The 13364-nt window shown below is 45.3% G+C and overlaps 1 protein-coding gene across 3 annotated transcripts in view; it reads left to right on the top strand.

The window, feature by feature from the left end:
* The window catches only part of LOC103647697 (ATP-dependent DNA helicase SRS2-like protein At4g25120), a 46288-nt gene that overhangs the window by 20239 nt on the left and 12685 nt on the right, over nucleotides 1-13364 (top strand). Inside the window, exons 17-22 of one of the 3 annotated variants that reach the window (XR_562968.3) lie at nucleotides 4539-4605; nucleotides 4813-4863; nucleotides 10488-10565; nucleotides 10716-10919; nucleotides 11015-11162; nucleotides 11255-11419. Coding sequence is in view for 2 of the 3 variants with exons in the window: in XM_008672205.2 (XP_008670427.1) it covers nucleotides 4539-4605; nucleotides 4813-4863; nucleotides 10488-10565; nucleotides 10716-10919; nucleotides 11015-11053; nucleotides 11255-11419 (604 nt within the window). In the remaining variant the exon portion in view is untranslated. The remainder of the gene's footprint in view (nucleotides 1-4538; nucleotides 4606-4812; nucleotides 4864-10487; nucleotides 10566-10715; nucleotides 10920-11014; nucleotides 11163-11254; nucleotides 11420-13364) is intronic. The other 2 variants (XM_008672205.2, XM_008672206.2) reach the window with 2 other exon arrangements.

Below are 13364 nucleotides of genomic sequence, written 5' to 3' on the forward strand. Positions count from 1 at the left end.
ACAGCGGCATCGAAGCCCATGTGAGAACGACCACGACCGGGGCTGAGCCTTAGACCTGTGCTTTGGCGTGGGACAGACGAGGGGATTTTTTTAACCACAGCCTGAAATTCGCTCCCACGGGGAGTCGAACCCAGGACCTGAGGAGTGCTACTCAGACCACCTAACCAACTCAGCTAGAGGCCCTTTCACAAGAAGGATGATAATTACAATGACCTAAACACCACTCACACAAACACACACAAACAACACTAGTAATAACCACCTTCTAACCGGGGTTGAACACAAAAGCTAGGTCTGAAAGACGGGTCAAGCCTTTGGCCCCCGCAAAACACCACATATTGAACTCATCACTGGCTGAGGTAAGCAATCCAGCTCTAGAAGGCTGAGCACCATTGAAAACACAGTCATTACGGTGTCTCCAGATAGTCCAAGCCCCAAGAATCACCAAGGAGTTAAGGCCATCTCTAAGGTCCTTAGGAGTAACCTCAACCGATCTACTCCACCAAGCTTCAAAATTGATATCTTCCATCCCGGGGGAGAGGGTGGACAGACCGACACGTTGGAGAAGAAGATACCAAAATTGCCTCCTGAGGACACAAGAAACAAGCAAGTGATGAATAGACTCTCCTTCCTGGTCACATAAGGGGCAAGAACTAGGATGGGGAAGACCCCTCTTAGCGAGCCGGTCAGCCGTCCAACATTTATTATGTAGGACCAACCAGAGGAAAAACTGACACTTCGGCGGCGCCCAGGTGCTCCACACTCTTTCAAAGTCCGCCATGGAGGTAGAACCACAGAACATTATCTCATAAGCAGATTTGGCCGAATAGATACCATTGGAAGAGAACCTCCAATAATGTTTATCTGGAACTCCCGGTTGAAGATCAACATCAGCCACAACATCTGCCAGCAAAATGAAGTCAGCAATGACCTCCCAAGATACCACTCCCCTTAAATCCCCAATCCATAATGAGCTACACAGAGCATCAACCACTGTCCTTCGCTTCACCAGCCTTTTAGGAACCAAACTAAAAACATGAGGGGCCAAGTCTGCAATCCTCTGACCCAGGATCCATCTGTCATGCCAAAAAAGAGTGGACTGCCCATCACCCACTATGGAGGCCATTGCCAAAGAGCACAAGCTATCCAAGAACCGGTTTGAATGGAATGGCAAATCAGTCCAAGGTTTGGAAGAATCAGTTTTTGGAGCCAAATCCATCTAACACGAAGGGCCCTATTTAAGCATTGAAGATCAGATATACCAAGCCCCCCTAACTCTTTTGGGCGTATGACCTTGCCCCAGGCCACCATACAATGACCACCATTAGCCTCTTTACGCCCTCGCCACAAGAACCCACGACAGATTTTATCAATTGCTTTAATAGCCCACTTAGGCAAATCCAGAGCCATCATTTGATAAATAACAGTAGCAGTGAGCACAAATTGCACCTGGGTAGCTCTGCCAGCACGGGTCATCAGGTCAGCTTTCCAAGCCGGTAAGAGATCAGCCACCTTGTCAATAAGAGGCTGAAGCTGAGCTTTAGATAACTTCTTCAGGGAGAGAGGGAGACCCAAGTATTTAATTGGAAAAGTCTCAAATCTGCAGGGAAGGAGCTGCTGGACCAAATTCAAATCAGCATGTGTGCAACGGATGGGTACAATACTGCTCTTTGCCATATTGGTTCTCAACCCTGAAGCATCCCCAAACAGATCCAAAATCCTCACAGCAGTGTTTAAGTCCCTAGGCTCTGGTTTTAGGAAGAGAGCCACGTCGTCTGCATAGAGCGAGATCCGGTGCTGAAATGAATTAGAAGAAATGGGCTGCAGCAACCCATGCTCCTCAGCCTTGATAAACAACAAAGTGAGGACATTCATAACAATTATAAAAAGCAGCGGAGACAAGGGGTCAGCTTGCCGCAAGCCCCTTCTATGTGAAATGAACCTTCCAGGCACCCCATTGAGCAGGATCTGGGTGGAAGAGGTCATAAGAAAACCACTTATCACATCCCTCCACACTGGGCCAAAGCCTAATTTTTCCAGAACCTCAAGAAGGAAAGGCTAAGAGACCGAGTCGAAGGCCTTGGAAATGTCCAACTTCAAAAGAATTCTGGGCTGATTTTTAGCATGGAGAAATCTTGCCGTCTGCTGGACAAGCATAAAATTGTCTTGTATGAAGCGACCGTTGATGAAGGCACTTTGTGCTTTAGAGATCAGCCCCTCCATATGACACCTCAACCTATTTGCAAGAACCTTAGTCACCAGCTTGGCGAAACTGTGGATCAAACTAATGGGTCTGAAATCCTTGGCAGCAATAACATCATTATGTTTTGGTAGCAGCGTAATGAAAGTTGTGTTAAGGAATATGAAATTCCTGAAATCTCTCCCCCAAATAGTTGAAACAACTGCCATAATGTCATTTTTTATAACAGGCCAACAACTTTTATAAAACTGCCTGGTGAACCCATCGGGGCCAGGAGCCTTGTCCGCGGGGAGTTGCTTGATAGTGTTCAAGATCTCCTCGGTAATTAAAAACTCAAGAGCCTGAAGGTCATGTTGCTGCAGTCCCAAGGCATCAAGGTTGATAGTTTGGTTTCTCTGCACTTCACTTCCAATTAGATTCATATAGAAATCCCAGAAAACCTCAGCCTTCCCATCATGGGAGGTGAACAGCTGGTCTCCATCCCGAATTGCAGTAATAAAGTTCTTCCTCTTGCGAAATCTTGAGCAAGCATGAAATAACTTGGTGTTGGCATCGCCGTCCTTGAGCTAAGACAACCGAGATCTAGTCCTAGCCACCGTCCTGAGCAGGGAAGCAAGGAACAATCAATGTTTCTTCAATTGCTGTAGCAGCCAGCGTTCGAGATCAGAGAGAGGTCTACCATCCCTTGCTGATTCTAGCTGCAACATCACTTCTCTAGCTAACTCGAGCTGTAACTTGAAGTTGCCCACTTTTTTGTCACTCCATCGTTGTAGCCCCTTGGCTGTAGCCTTGAACTTGAGGGAGAGAGATTTAAGGGGGCAAGCATTATTCTGTACAGAGTGCCAAGCATTAGAAACTGCATCATGAAAGCCCTCAAATTTTGTCCAAAAGGACTCAAAATGAAATCTCCTCTTGCCCCGAAGATTATCCTTCAATCCAAGGAGAGGACAATGATCAGAGCCCTCGGAAGCGGAACATTGGAGTAAGAAATCTGGGAATTTCTGCTCCCACTCCACGGAACAGAAGACTCTGTCTAGTCGTACCAACACATCATGTGCCCCTGCCCAGGTGAATTTCCTTCCATGTAGATCGATGTCTTTGATTCCTAAATCCTGAATACATCTCCTGAATCTCCACATCATGAATCGGTTGAGATTAGGATTATTTTTGTCTTCATCTCTATAAATCAAGTTGAAGTCTCCACCAACAATCCAAGGTCCAACGCAATTAGCTATAATAAGACGCAGTTCTTGCATGAACATGAGCTTCCTATCGTTACCCTGGGGCCCGTACACACAGGTCAACCACCACTCATCACCAATAGTTGGACAGAATTTGACAGAGACACTGAAGGCATCAACCCGGGAGTCGACAATAGCTCCCAATTTAGATCTCCAGGCCAGCAGTACACCACCGCTAGCACCAACAGAATTAAGAGTCACGAAATTGTTGTCGAAGTCAGGACCCAATAACGAGAGAACAAGGCGACGACTACAGCTCTGCATCTTGGTTTCTTGTAAACAAATTATGTCTGCACGGACTGACTCTACTAGACTCCTTACAGAATCTTGCCTCGCGACGGAGTTTAAGACGCGGACATTCCAGAACAGAATTATGGAAGGATCCATTAGTAAACATTTAGAAGACAACACACATCCACCAAATTAGCAGACCATGGTGGCCGCTCCACCCAAGTCATTTGGGACTGCCCAACCGAAAAGTGCTGCAAGGGCTTGAACATGTGGATAGGAAAGAGAAGAGGAGAAAACCTGCCATCCCTTCGCAGGGACTCCGTCGTAGTCGACGAGTGGCTGGTCTAGGCGTTGAGCACATTCCACAGATCCCCAGGGCCAGGATTTTGGTGATGAAGGCTATTCATAATACTTCAGACACGAATCAGCTCAACCGTGAGGATCTGGAGACTTATGCCAAGCTTTTCTCCCATTTTAAACTTAGTCTTTATTAAGTTGCATGCACCAACCGGTTCTACCCAAAGCTTAAGCTGATGGAGAGAGGTGGACAATTTACTTTATTTTAACACCCCCCCTCATGTTGAGACTCGAGACTCTGACGAGGAAGAAGCAAGCAAAAAATATTTTATTTAATTGCACTAACCAAGGTTAGAACTTGAGACCTCTGACTCTGATAACATATTAAGTTGCATGCACTAACTAGTTCAACCCAAAAGCTTAAGTTGATGGAAGTGGACAATTCACTTGTACTCTAACTGTCATGACACCTTTATTCTTAGAGCTGCTGTTTTTTTCATGTCATTTCCATGCTTAAGGGTTAAGCACAGTATGACTTTATTCTGATTTTCTCATTTGTTGACTCCTAGGGCCCAGATTACTCAAGGACGTAAGGTTTTATCGACCTTGGATAGCCTATCAAAACTTGTTGAAAAGGTATGGAACATTTGTTCAACTGGCAATTTTGTATTGTGTATTGCAATAGACAACCATGCATTGTGTATCTTTAGTGTTACTACATTAGTGTATTGTACTATTACTTTATTTTCTCAAATCATGGTTATTTTGTTATTTTAAAAGATTATATTATCTTGTGTTTAGTTCTTGAAGCGCCATATTTTTTTCCTTTGCTCTCCATTTTAGGAACAATCAGTTTCAGTCATCATTTCGTCTGCGGGAGACATGCTACCTCAGGTATACTTAACTTGTTGCAATTGTTTTCAATGAGCTTCACCTTTAGTGAATTGCCGAGATATAAATAAATGACTTAAAGCAAAAAATATTCCTTTGCTTTACATTAATTTGTTTGTGCAGCTGGGTCATTACTTTATGTTGTTAACTTATTATAACTTACAGAGTAAATTTTACTGGCGGTTCTCAAACTTGTATCGACTTCTCTTCTAGGTCCCTGTACTTTCAGACTGTACATTCAACTCCTTAAACATGTCCGAGTTATCATCTATGTCTATGTACTTCCAAATTGTGTTAGTTCTCTAAACTTGTCGTAAGTTCTCATCTCGGCCCCGATACTTTCAAAATATACACTCAGCTCCTTAAACAAATCCCATTTTAAACTTAGTCTTTATTAAGTTGCATGCACCAACTGCTAGGATCAGATTTGGAGCAAGGTCGTGAATGGTGTCGTTACTGTGTAAGTGTAAGTTGTAATACACACCCACCCCTCGGGGTGTATAATCTTTTTTTGGGGGTTTCTTTCTTCTTAATGAAATGACGCACAACTCTCCCGCGTGGTTCGAGAAAAAAACTTGGATTACTGTGTTGAATGACGCGCAACTCTTTCCCCATAATGTGTTGCATGTCCCCACGACCTGGACACATTCATCCACCCAGTGGTGTAGGGCACAAGGGATGAGACATGTAACAGGAGTTCAGGTGGGATGTGCATACCTAGCTTCCTTGGGCCTGCTATGCCATTTGGTCGCCCTTGTCGTACCTTTCCTACCACATGTCCTAGCCGAGGCTTTGCTGCCATGGCCCTCCTCGATTCATCTTCACTCGCTCCTATTCCACCTCACCATGGTGCCAGCCCTTGCCTCACGACAGCCACATTCAACCACCACTGCCACCACCACCACCACCACACTCCTTCCTCTCCCCCGTCGAGCGAGGAGCTCATGCTTATTCTTGCCATCTCACACTCAGTTCCCCACTCTCCCAACCTTCCTCACCTTCCTCGACAATAATAAGGTGAGTGTAGCATACGACATGGTAGGCATTACATGGCCTAGCGTGGCAATTTGGGTGCAGCACCACATCGACGATGCAACGTAGGCAAGCATGAGGTAGTAGAGTGAGCATGGTGCAGCACTACGCGACTACACAGGTAAGGTGAGCATGTGCAGTGTGGCGAAGGTGAGGACGATGGTGCGGGGGTGGATGGACCATAATGGTATAGTAATATAACTTTAGGAATTTTATTATGCGATTTGCAAGTACTAGGACTAAAATGAGAAATTGGGGCAAGGTTAGGTACCTGATGTTGGAAGGTGGAAGGAGGGAGAACAGTAGATTGATTGGTAGGCATATGCAGTGTTACATATATATAGGGTAGGAACCCTTGGGGGCTAAGGCACCTAGGGCCGGTGCGCCCAACCTGTAAAGGCAATCAACTCTACTATGGAAAGCCTCAATCACACACAAATGAAAGATCACGACCTAATAATAGAGAGATATACACAATCAGCATATAATGAAGGAGAGATACTCAATCTACCCCCCCCCCCCCCCCCCCCCCGCAGTTGAAACCTCTAGCCACGACAGATGTTGAAGCTAGACTTGAACTCCAAAAATACAGATGAGGGGAGGCCCTTTGTGCAGATATTAGCAAACTGGGAAGTCGTCGGGACGTGGAGCACACAGACATCACCAATGGCTACTCGCTCGCACACAAAGTGGAGATCAATCCCAACTGCACTGATGTTATCACAATAGACCAAAGTACTCTTGGTCAGAGGGTTGTGAAGTTCATGCAACAGTTGACGCAGCCAACAAGCCTAATCGACTCCATTTGCGATAGCATGATACTCGACTTCTGCACTAGACGGGGAAACAACATTCTTGCGCTTGGAGGACCAGGAAACAAGATTGTCACAAATAAAGATTGCATAACTGGAAGTGGATCGTCGCGTGTTAGGACAACCAGCCCAATCAACATCAGTGTAGATGGTGAGGTGACCACAGAGCGCCGAAGAAGCAAGCCGTCCTCAGAAGTGCCACAAAGGTATCGGAGAATACGTTTGAGAGCTGTGAAGTGGGGCTCTCGCGGGTCATGCATGTGGAGACATATCTGTTGAACTGCATAAGCAATGTTAAGACGAGTGAAGGTGAGATATTGAAGAGCTCCAGCTAAACCGCAAAAATGAGTTGCGTTCTGAACAGGAGGTCTGACATCAGCTGAAAATTTTGCCTGAAGATCAACCGGAGTGGAAACTGATTTGCAATTTTGTAGACTAGCCCGCTCAATGATGTCAACAAGGTAATGCCGTTGATGCAAGAATTGGCCACTATCTCTGCGTTCCATTGTAATACCCAGAAAGTGATGTAATGGGCAAAGATCCTTCAAAGGAAACTCGGACTGAAGGGACGAAATAATCTGCTGCAGTAACTCAACAAATAATCTGCGTTCCATTGAATAGAAAGGAGATTCCTCCCCATGGATCCCCTCATGATCCCTGATCACCAAACTAGCCCTAAAGAAGATAGGCTGGGGTTTCATCCTGATGGTAAATGAACAGAGAAGTATCTAACTTAGCTTCTGTAAAACCAAGGGACTTCATGTTGGGAGCAAACCGAGTATACCAAGCACGAGGCACCTGTGTAAGTCCATAAAGAGACTTGTTGAGGCGACAAAGCCAGTTCGGATGAGTGGAATCAACAAACCCTATTGGTTGGCTGCAATATACGGTCTCGGATAAAGTGTCGTGTAGGAAAGCATTCACATGCATCTGATGAATCGACCAGTCCCGGGAGAGAGCGAGAGACAGAACAATACGTACTGTAGCTGATTTGATGATAGGACTGAAATTCTCATCATAGTCAATGCTCTATCGCTAGGTGAATCCACGACATACCCAGCGATCCTTGTAACGTTCGAGAGATCCATCAGCGTTGAACTTGTGCTTGAAGTCCCACTTGCCAGTGATGATGTTGACACCAAGAGGCTGCGATACCAAGTCCCAAGTACGTTTCGACATTAGTGCTGCGTACTCATCCTCCATAACACGACGCCAATGCAGATCAGCGAGACCCTAGTGGAATGAAGACAACTTGGGTGTGTGTGTGTAACGGAGTAGAGGGTTGTTATCCGGAAATCGTTCTTGGCACGCGTGGTCATACGATAGGGGTTGACCACGAGAGTCACAGGGGAAGCCCCCAGAGGAAGAGGTGGCAGCGCCAATGGAGCCTCCAGGGGTGCCTGTCGAGGGCGCCGTTATTAAGTCATAGTCGGCGGTTGGTGTAGCGACAACTGTAGAGCTGCAACCCGTAGGGGAGCTGGTGGTGTCGGGGATGTCGTGGCCGCGCGTGGCGTGGGGGTCCTAGTGGCTGGAGATGCAGCGCTTGTCGCAGAGGAGGTGGGTGCTGCATATGACGCAGTCGACTGAGGAGAAACACCTGGCAGGAGCAGCGGTGCTGCGCTAGAGGTAGGTGCCGGCGGTGGAGAAACACTTGGCAGGAGCAGCGATGCTGCAGTAGATGTAGTTGCCGATGCTGCAACTAGGGGCCTTAGGCGACGCCGGGGACGATGGGGTACCTGCGGATGAAAGGGGAACCGATATGCAGGACCACCAAATCATCATCGGAAGACAGGAAATCTAAATCATTAGTGGGATGGGGCGAGGTAGAGAAAGGTAAGTCTGCCTCATCAAAGACCACGTGGCGAGAAATGAGGATACAGTTTGTGGATAGGTCAAGGCGGCGATAGCCTTTGTGGTCACTAGAGTAACCTAAGAAAACACAACGGGTAGAACGAGGAGCCAATTTGTGGGGAGCAGTAGCGGACATGTTGGGATAACAAGCACAACCAAATACACGGAGGTGCTCATAGGAAGGAGCGGTGCCGAACAAGGCGACATAGGGGATGGGAGCGTTGATTGTTTTCGTTGGGAGGCGATTAAGAAGGTATGTGGCAGTGTGTAGGGATGAAAACGGTTTCGGAATTTTTCGGTATACCGGAAACCGATTTCGAAATTTTTCGGTCGGATTCATCGGTAACGGTATTTTTCGAAAACGGAATCGGTTTTCGGAATTTTCTATCGGAATCGTTATCGGAATCGGCGTGGTGTTTTACCGACCGTTTCCTTCGGTTACCGGTTTTTGTCAGAAATTACCGGATTTGTGTTTCGGAATTTTCCGGAATTGTGTCTCGGAATTTTTCGGAAATTTCCAGCATGCGATTTTTCGCATCGCCTGTACGTCTCTAGATAAGGATTACTTATTTTTGTATTTTTTGGACACCTTTAGATTTTTTTGGATGGATGGTGTTGGAAGGTAGCTGAGATCAACGATTTGGTCTTTTCCACACTAGGTTTTAGGGTTTTCCTGTGAGGTTGTGAAAAACTCTTTATGTGAGGAAAAAATATTTCATAAGTAAGCATGCCATGTCAGCTAGATCGAGTGGATATTGTGAATTTGAACTTTGAGTCTATGAACTTGTGATCTTTATGAACTTGTTATACTGTGAACTTGTTATATTGTGAATTTGTGATCTTTGTACACTTTTTATATTATAAATTTGTGATCCTTGTGAACTTTTTATATTGTGAACTTGTTATATCATGAATTGTGAACTTGTGGTCTTTGAGATCTTTTGTCAACTTTATTGTATTATGAAGTTTGATATATTTACCGATTGTATTTTAGATTCCGACCGTTACCGGTGTATTTTCCGCACCAAACTTTCGTTTCCGATGTTTCCGAAATACCGATATCGTTTCCGTTTCCGGAGTTACCGTTTTCGATTTTGTTTACGATAAAAAATATGAAAACGGTAATGGTTTTAGTGTTTACCGACCGTTTCCGACCGTTTTCATCCCTAGCATTGTGAAGTCCCTCCACCCAATACTGAGCCGAGAGGGAAGCTTGAAAAAGGAGAGCATATGTTGTTAGTAGAACGAATGATACATCTAGCTTTACCATTTTGGGGAGAGGTGTAGGGACATGACATGCGGAGAATGGTGCATCGAGTGAGGAGGAACGAGCGCATGGTGGAGCCATTGAATTCCTGCCCATTATCGCATTGAACATAGGAAAAGAAGGAAGCGACTATTGCGACTATTAGAGTGTGTTCCTATATCTATATGTATGTGTAGGTGGGCTGGCACCAGTGTTGGGCTGCCGACCCATGAAGGTTAGAGTTTCCTGTGTCTATATATATATGTAACCATCTTCTATGCATTACAAGCAAGCCTAGGGTTTCCAAGCGTCATGGGGACCTGAGAAGCGCTTAGGTTGGATCCATCATCATCACTCCACCGCTGCGCTTGGAGCAACCCGTAGGAACAGGAGATGGAGAGGAAACCAGTGCCGGGGAGGGGATGTGAGTGGCCGCCGGGCCTGGAGTAGGCACGGGGTTGTGGGGGGCAGAGGCACCGGTGGTGGAGGGAGAGGAGGCGGGTGTCTAGGGGGCATGTTGACAGGTTCAGCATGGGAAGTCTTATTTGGAGATGCTCACTGTTGGTTGTCTTCGTGTCATACCAAACCTTGAGGGACTTTTAGCTAACCACTGCTAATCTTTGTTAAATATTTGTATTTATTTTTACCCAAACCTTGCTAAGGTGTTTATTGCATTTTGTTTGCAGAAATATCTCCTTGAGAAGCGTGCTGTTGTTGATGTTGATAATGGCAAGTTATTAAATGAAGATAGTGATATCAGATCGGTAAGTTCAAACCCCATTGATGCACTTATTCTTTACATTTATCTGCCAAAAAAACTTAGTTTGGAGGTTGTGCTCCGAGGAAAATTATTTCAAAAATTCTAGCTGTAGCATATACAAGAGGTTATATCAGTTTTTGTTGGATAAGTGCAGGTCCTTCAGTTTTTAATGGATGATGTGTCTGACTTCTTGTCAACACATTTTTCTAGTTCAATGGAGAGAAGCAAGACTGATGAGAAAGGCTGTGCTTCTACACTTAAAGCTTTCATTGATTATATATCTTTGAGGGAAACTGAAAATTTTCGATCCCGAAAGGAGGAAAATAAGAATTCTATCACATTAACAACTATTCATCAGGTCTGTTCTCTTGAATTCAATTAATATTGTTGGCTATGCCACTATGTAATCCTTTGATAATAGGAAACCTGATGATAATTCTTTTTCACTTGCAGTCAAAAGGTTTGGAGTGGGATGTTGTGTTTATTGTGCAGGTATTTCTTTACTCTTCAGGACGAGCTTGCATATACAAATACTCTGCCATATATGTAGTGTTAGGCAGACAGTGTGGTAGCGTCTGGCATCTAATTGCTGATTAAGCAGGTGAAGCGGCCACATACGCTGTCTAGTAGTGATTAGGTTCTACTCCTGTCCAGAAAAGAATGCAACTTACGAGGGCTTATCCCATCCTGCAGCTTGTCCTCTGTGATCTGGCTGAAGAAACAATTCAGTACTGTCTGGCCACATGTGTGTTTGCTAGAGAGGCCTGGACCCTCCTCTTATTCATCAAATTGAGATGGCTGACTCTCTCACCTCATCCAAATGACAGAATCCTACGCTGGTGGAGTCAATCTGTTAAGGTAGTAGCTAAAGAACTTCAAAAAGGGCTTAACTCTCATTATGTTGGTCGCATGGGAGATATGGAAACACCGAAATGCCTTGTGTGTTTGAGGGAAGAAGGCATTCTGTTCCTGCTGCTCTTCAGGAGGTTGGTTTTGAAGGTGCTCTTTGGTGCAGGGCTGGTGCTAGTGCCCTTCACGAGCTCTTGTCTCGCCTTGACATTAAGATGGGGTGCTAGTTATAGAATGGTAGCTGTGTGGGCGATGGTTTTGTTGGTTTGGTGGTCCTGAGCCCGCCATATAGGGGCTCGTTTTTTTCAACCAACCATTGTACTTGAGGCTCACCATTTGGTAGCCTCTTTTATCTTTCTCTCTTAATGATATGAATCACAGATCTCCTGTGTTGTTCTAAAAAAAGTGACTCAGTTTGACTAACTGTATATAGAAAAGTATGAGCAGTTATGATATCAAATAAGTATCATTAGGTTTGTTGTGAGATATATTATCATAATATACTTATTTGGCATCATGAACAGTAATATTTTTAACTATATATTTGGTCGAACTTTGGACACTTTAACCAAGAATTGCATTCTTTTTGGACAGAGGTAGTAAGTCATGGTGGGTTTGGTAGAGTATTTATTTTCAGATTATGCATAAAAGTAATTATATGTACAGGGTGAATGTTACTACTAACAAACTGATAGAAAGTTAATGTATTGTTTTCCATAATTTGATGATACATAAAAATATTGAAAGTGAATGGCGTGTCCAAATAATGAAGGGGTTGGTTCAAATGTTCAATCAGTGCGCTATCAACCTACCAGTACCATTAGTTCTTCAAGGGTAGCAATCCATTCTTTCTGGGCAAGCTAGTTCAGTTCCTTTCTAGTAACAAGAGATTCCATATCAGATTAAGGGATTACCTTAGCGCATACCGGAGAGTTGGAAACTCCCTGCCACTATAGAAAAAAGTCGTTGATGGATCAATTTGTGTAGGTGGGTCTTTGCACGGATCGAGGCACTCAGATTTGTTAGAGTACTCGTTTAGGGTTTTGGGGTTAGCCCCTTGTAATTACAGTTATACCCCTATGTAATAGGCCAAGCCCAACAACCTTAGTTTATTAATACAACTCCCAACCCTAAGTTAGGGTTAGGGTTTCATCACTTCTAACTTGGTACCACATCTAGGTTTCTAGATTTCTCTCTTCCTCCCTCCCTCCCTCCCACCTCTAGCCAGCCTCTCCCTGCCCCTGACCGCGACCACCTCCACCCCTAGGCCGCTGCCCCTCCTCTCCATCTCCTCAACAGCCGCTGTGTCATCCGCAGGTACGGCTAGCTCCAGCACCCGCCCCACCATCGGCCATGCCGCACGCGAGGTCACGGCCGCGCCTCCGCAAACGGTTGCCACCGCCAGGACTCGCTGCGTGCGGGATTGCGGACGCGCCTTCACTGTCGGATGCCGCCGTCGGCCATGTCGCGCGCGTCGCCTCCCCAGCCGGATTCCCAGGTCTCGGACCGTCCGGGTGTGGGAGCCAAACCGTCCGACGTTGCCAGGAAAGTTTTCCTGATTGGTTCGGCTGATAACGAAGCCGATGCAATTGATTGGAGGACACCCATCATTAATTACCTATGAAATCCCAGTGTTAAGACGGATAGGAACGTTCGATGTACAACTTTTAAGTATGTTTTAATGAGTGATGAACTCTACCGCCGAACAGTCAACGATGTCCTGCTTAAATGCTTGGCCCAGGTGATGCTATATTAGCCATGGCCGAAGTACATGAGGGGATTTGTGGTATCCATCAATCAGCTCCAAAGATGAAGTGGTTATTGCGAAGATCTGGCTTCTATTGGCTTAACATGATAGCTAATTGTTTCAAGTACTACAAATGATGCCAAGTATATCAGAAATTCGGCGACTTACAGTTGGTCCCCGCAGCCGAATTACATCCTATCATTAAAC

This window comes from Zea mays, chromosome 2 (genome assembly GCF_902167145.1).
Source record: "Zea mays cultivar B73 chromosome 2, Zm-B73-REFERENCE-NAM-5.0, whole genome shotgun sequence".
Lineage (NCBI taxonomy): Eukaryota > Viridiplantae > Streptophyta > Magnoliopsida > Poales > Poaceae > Zea > Zea mays.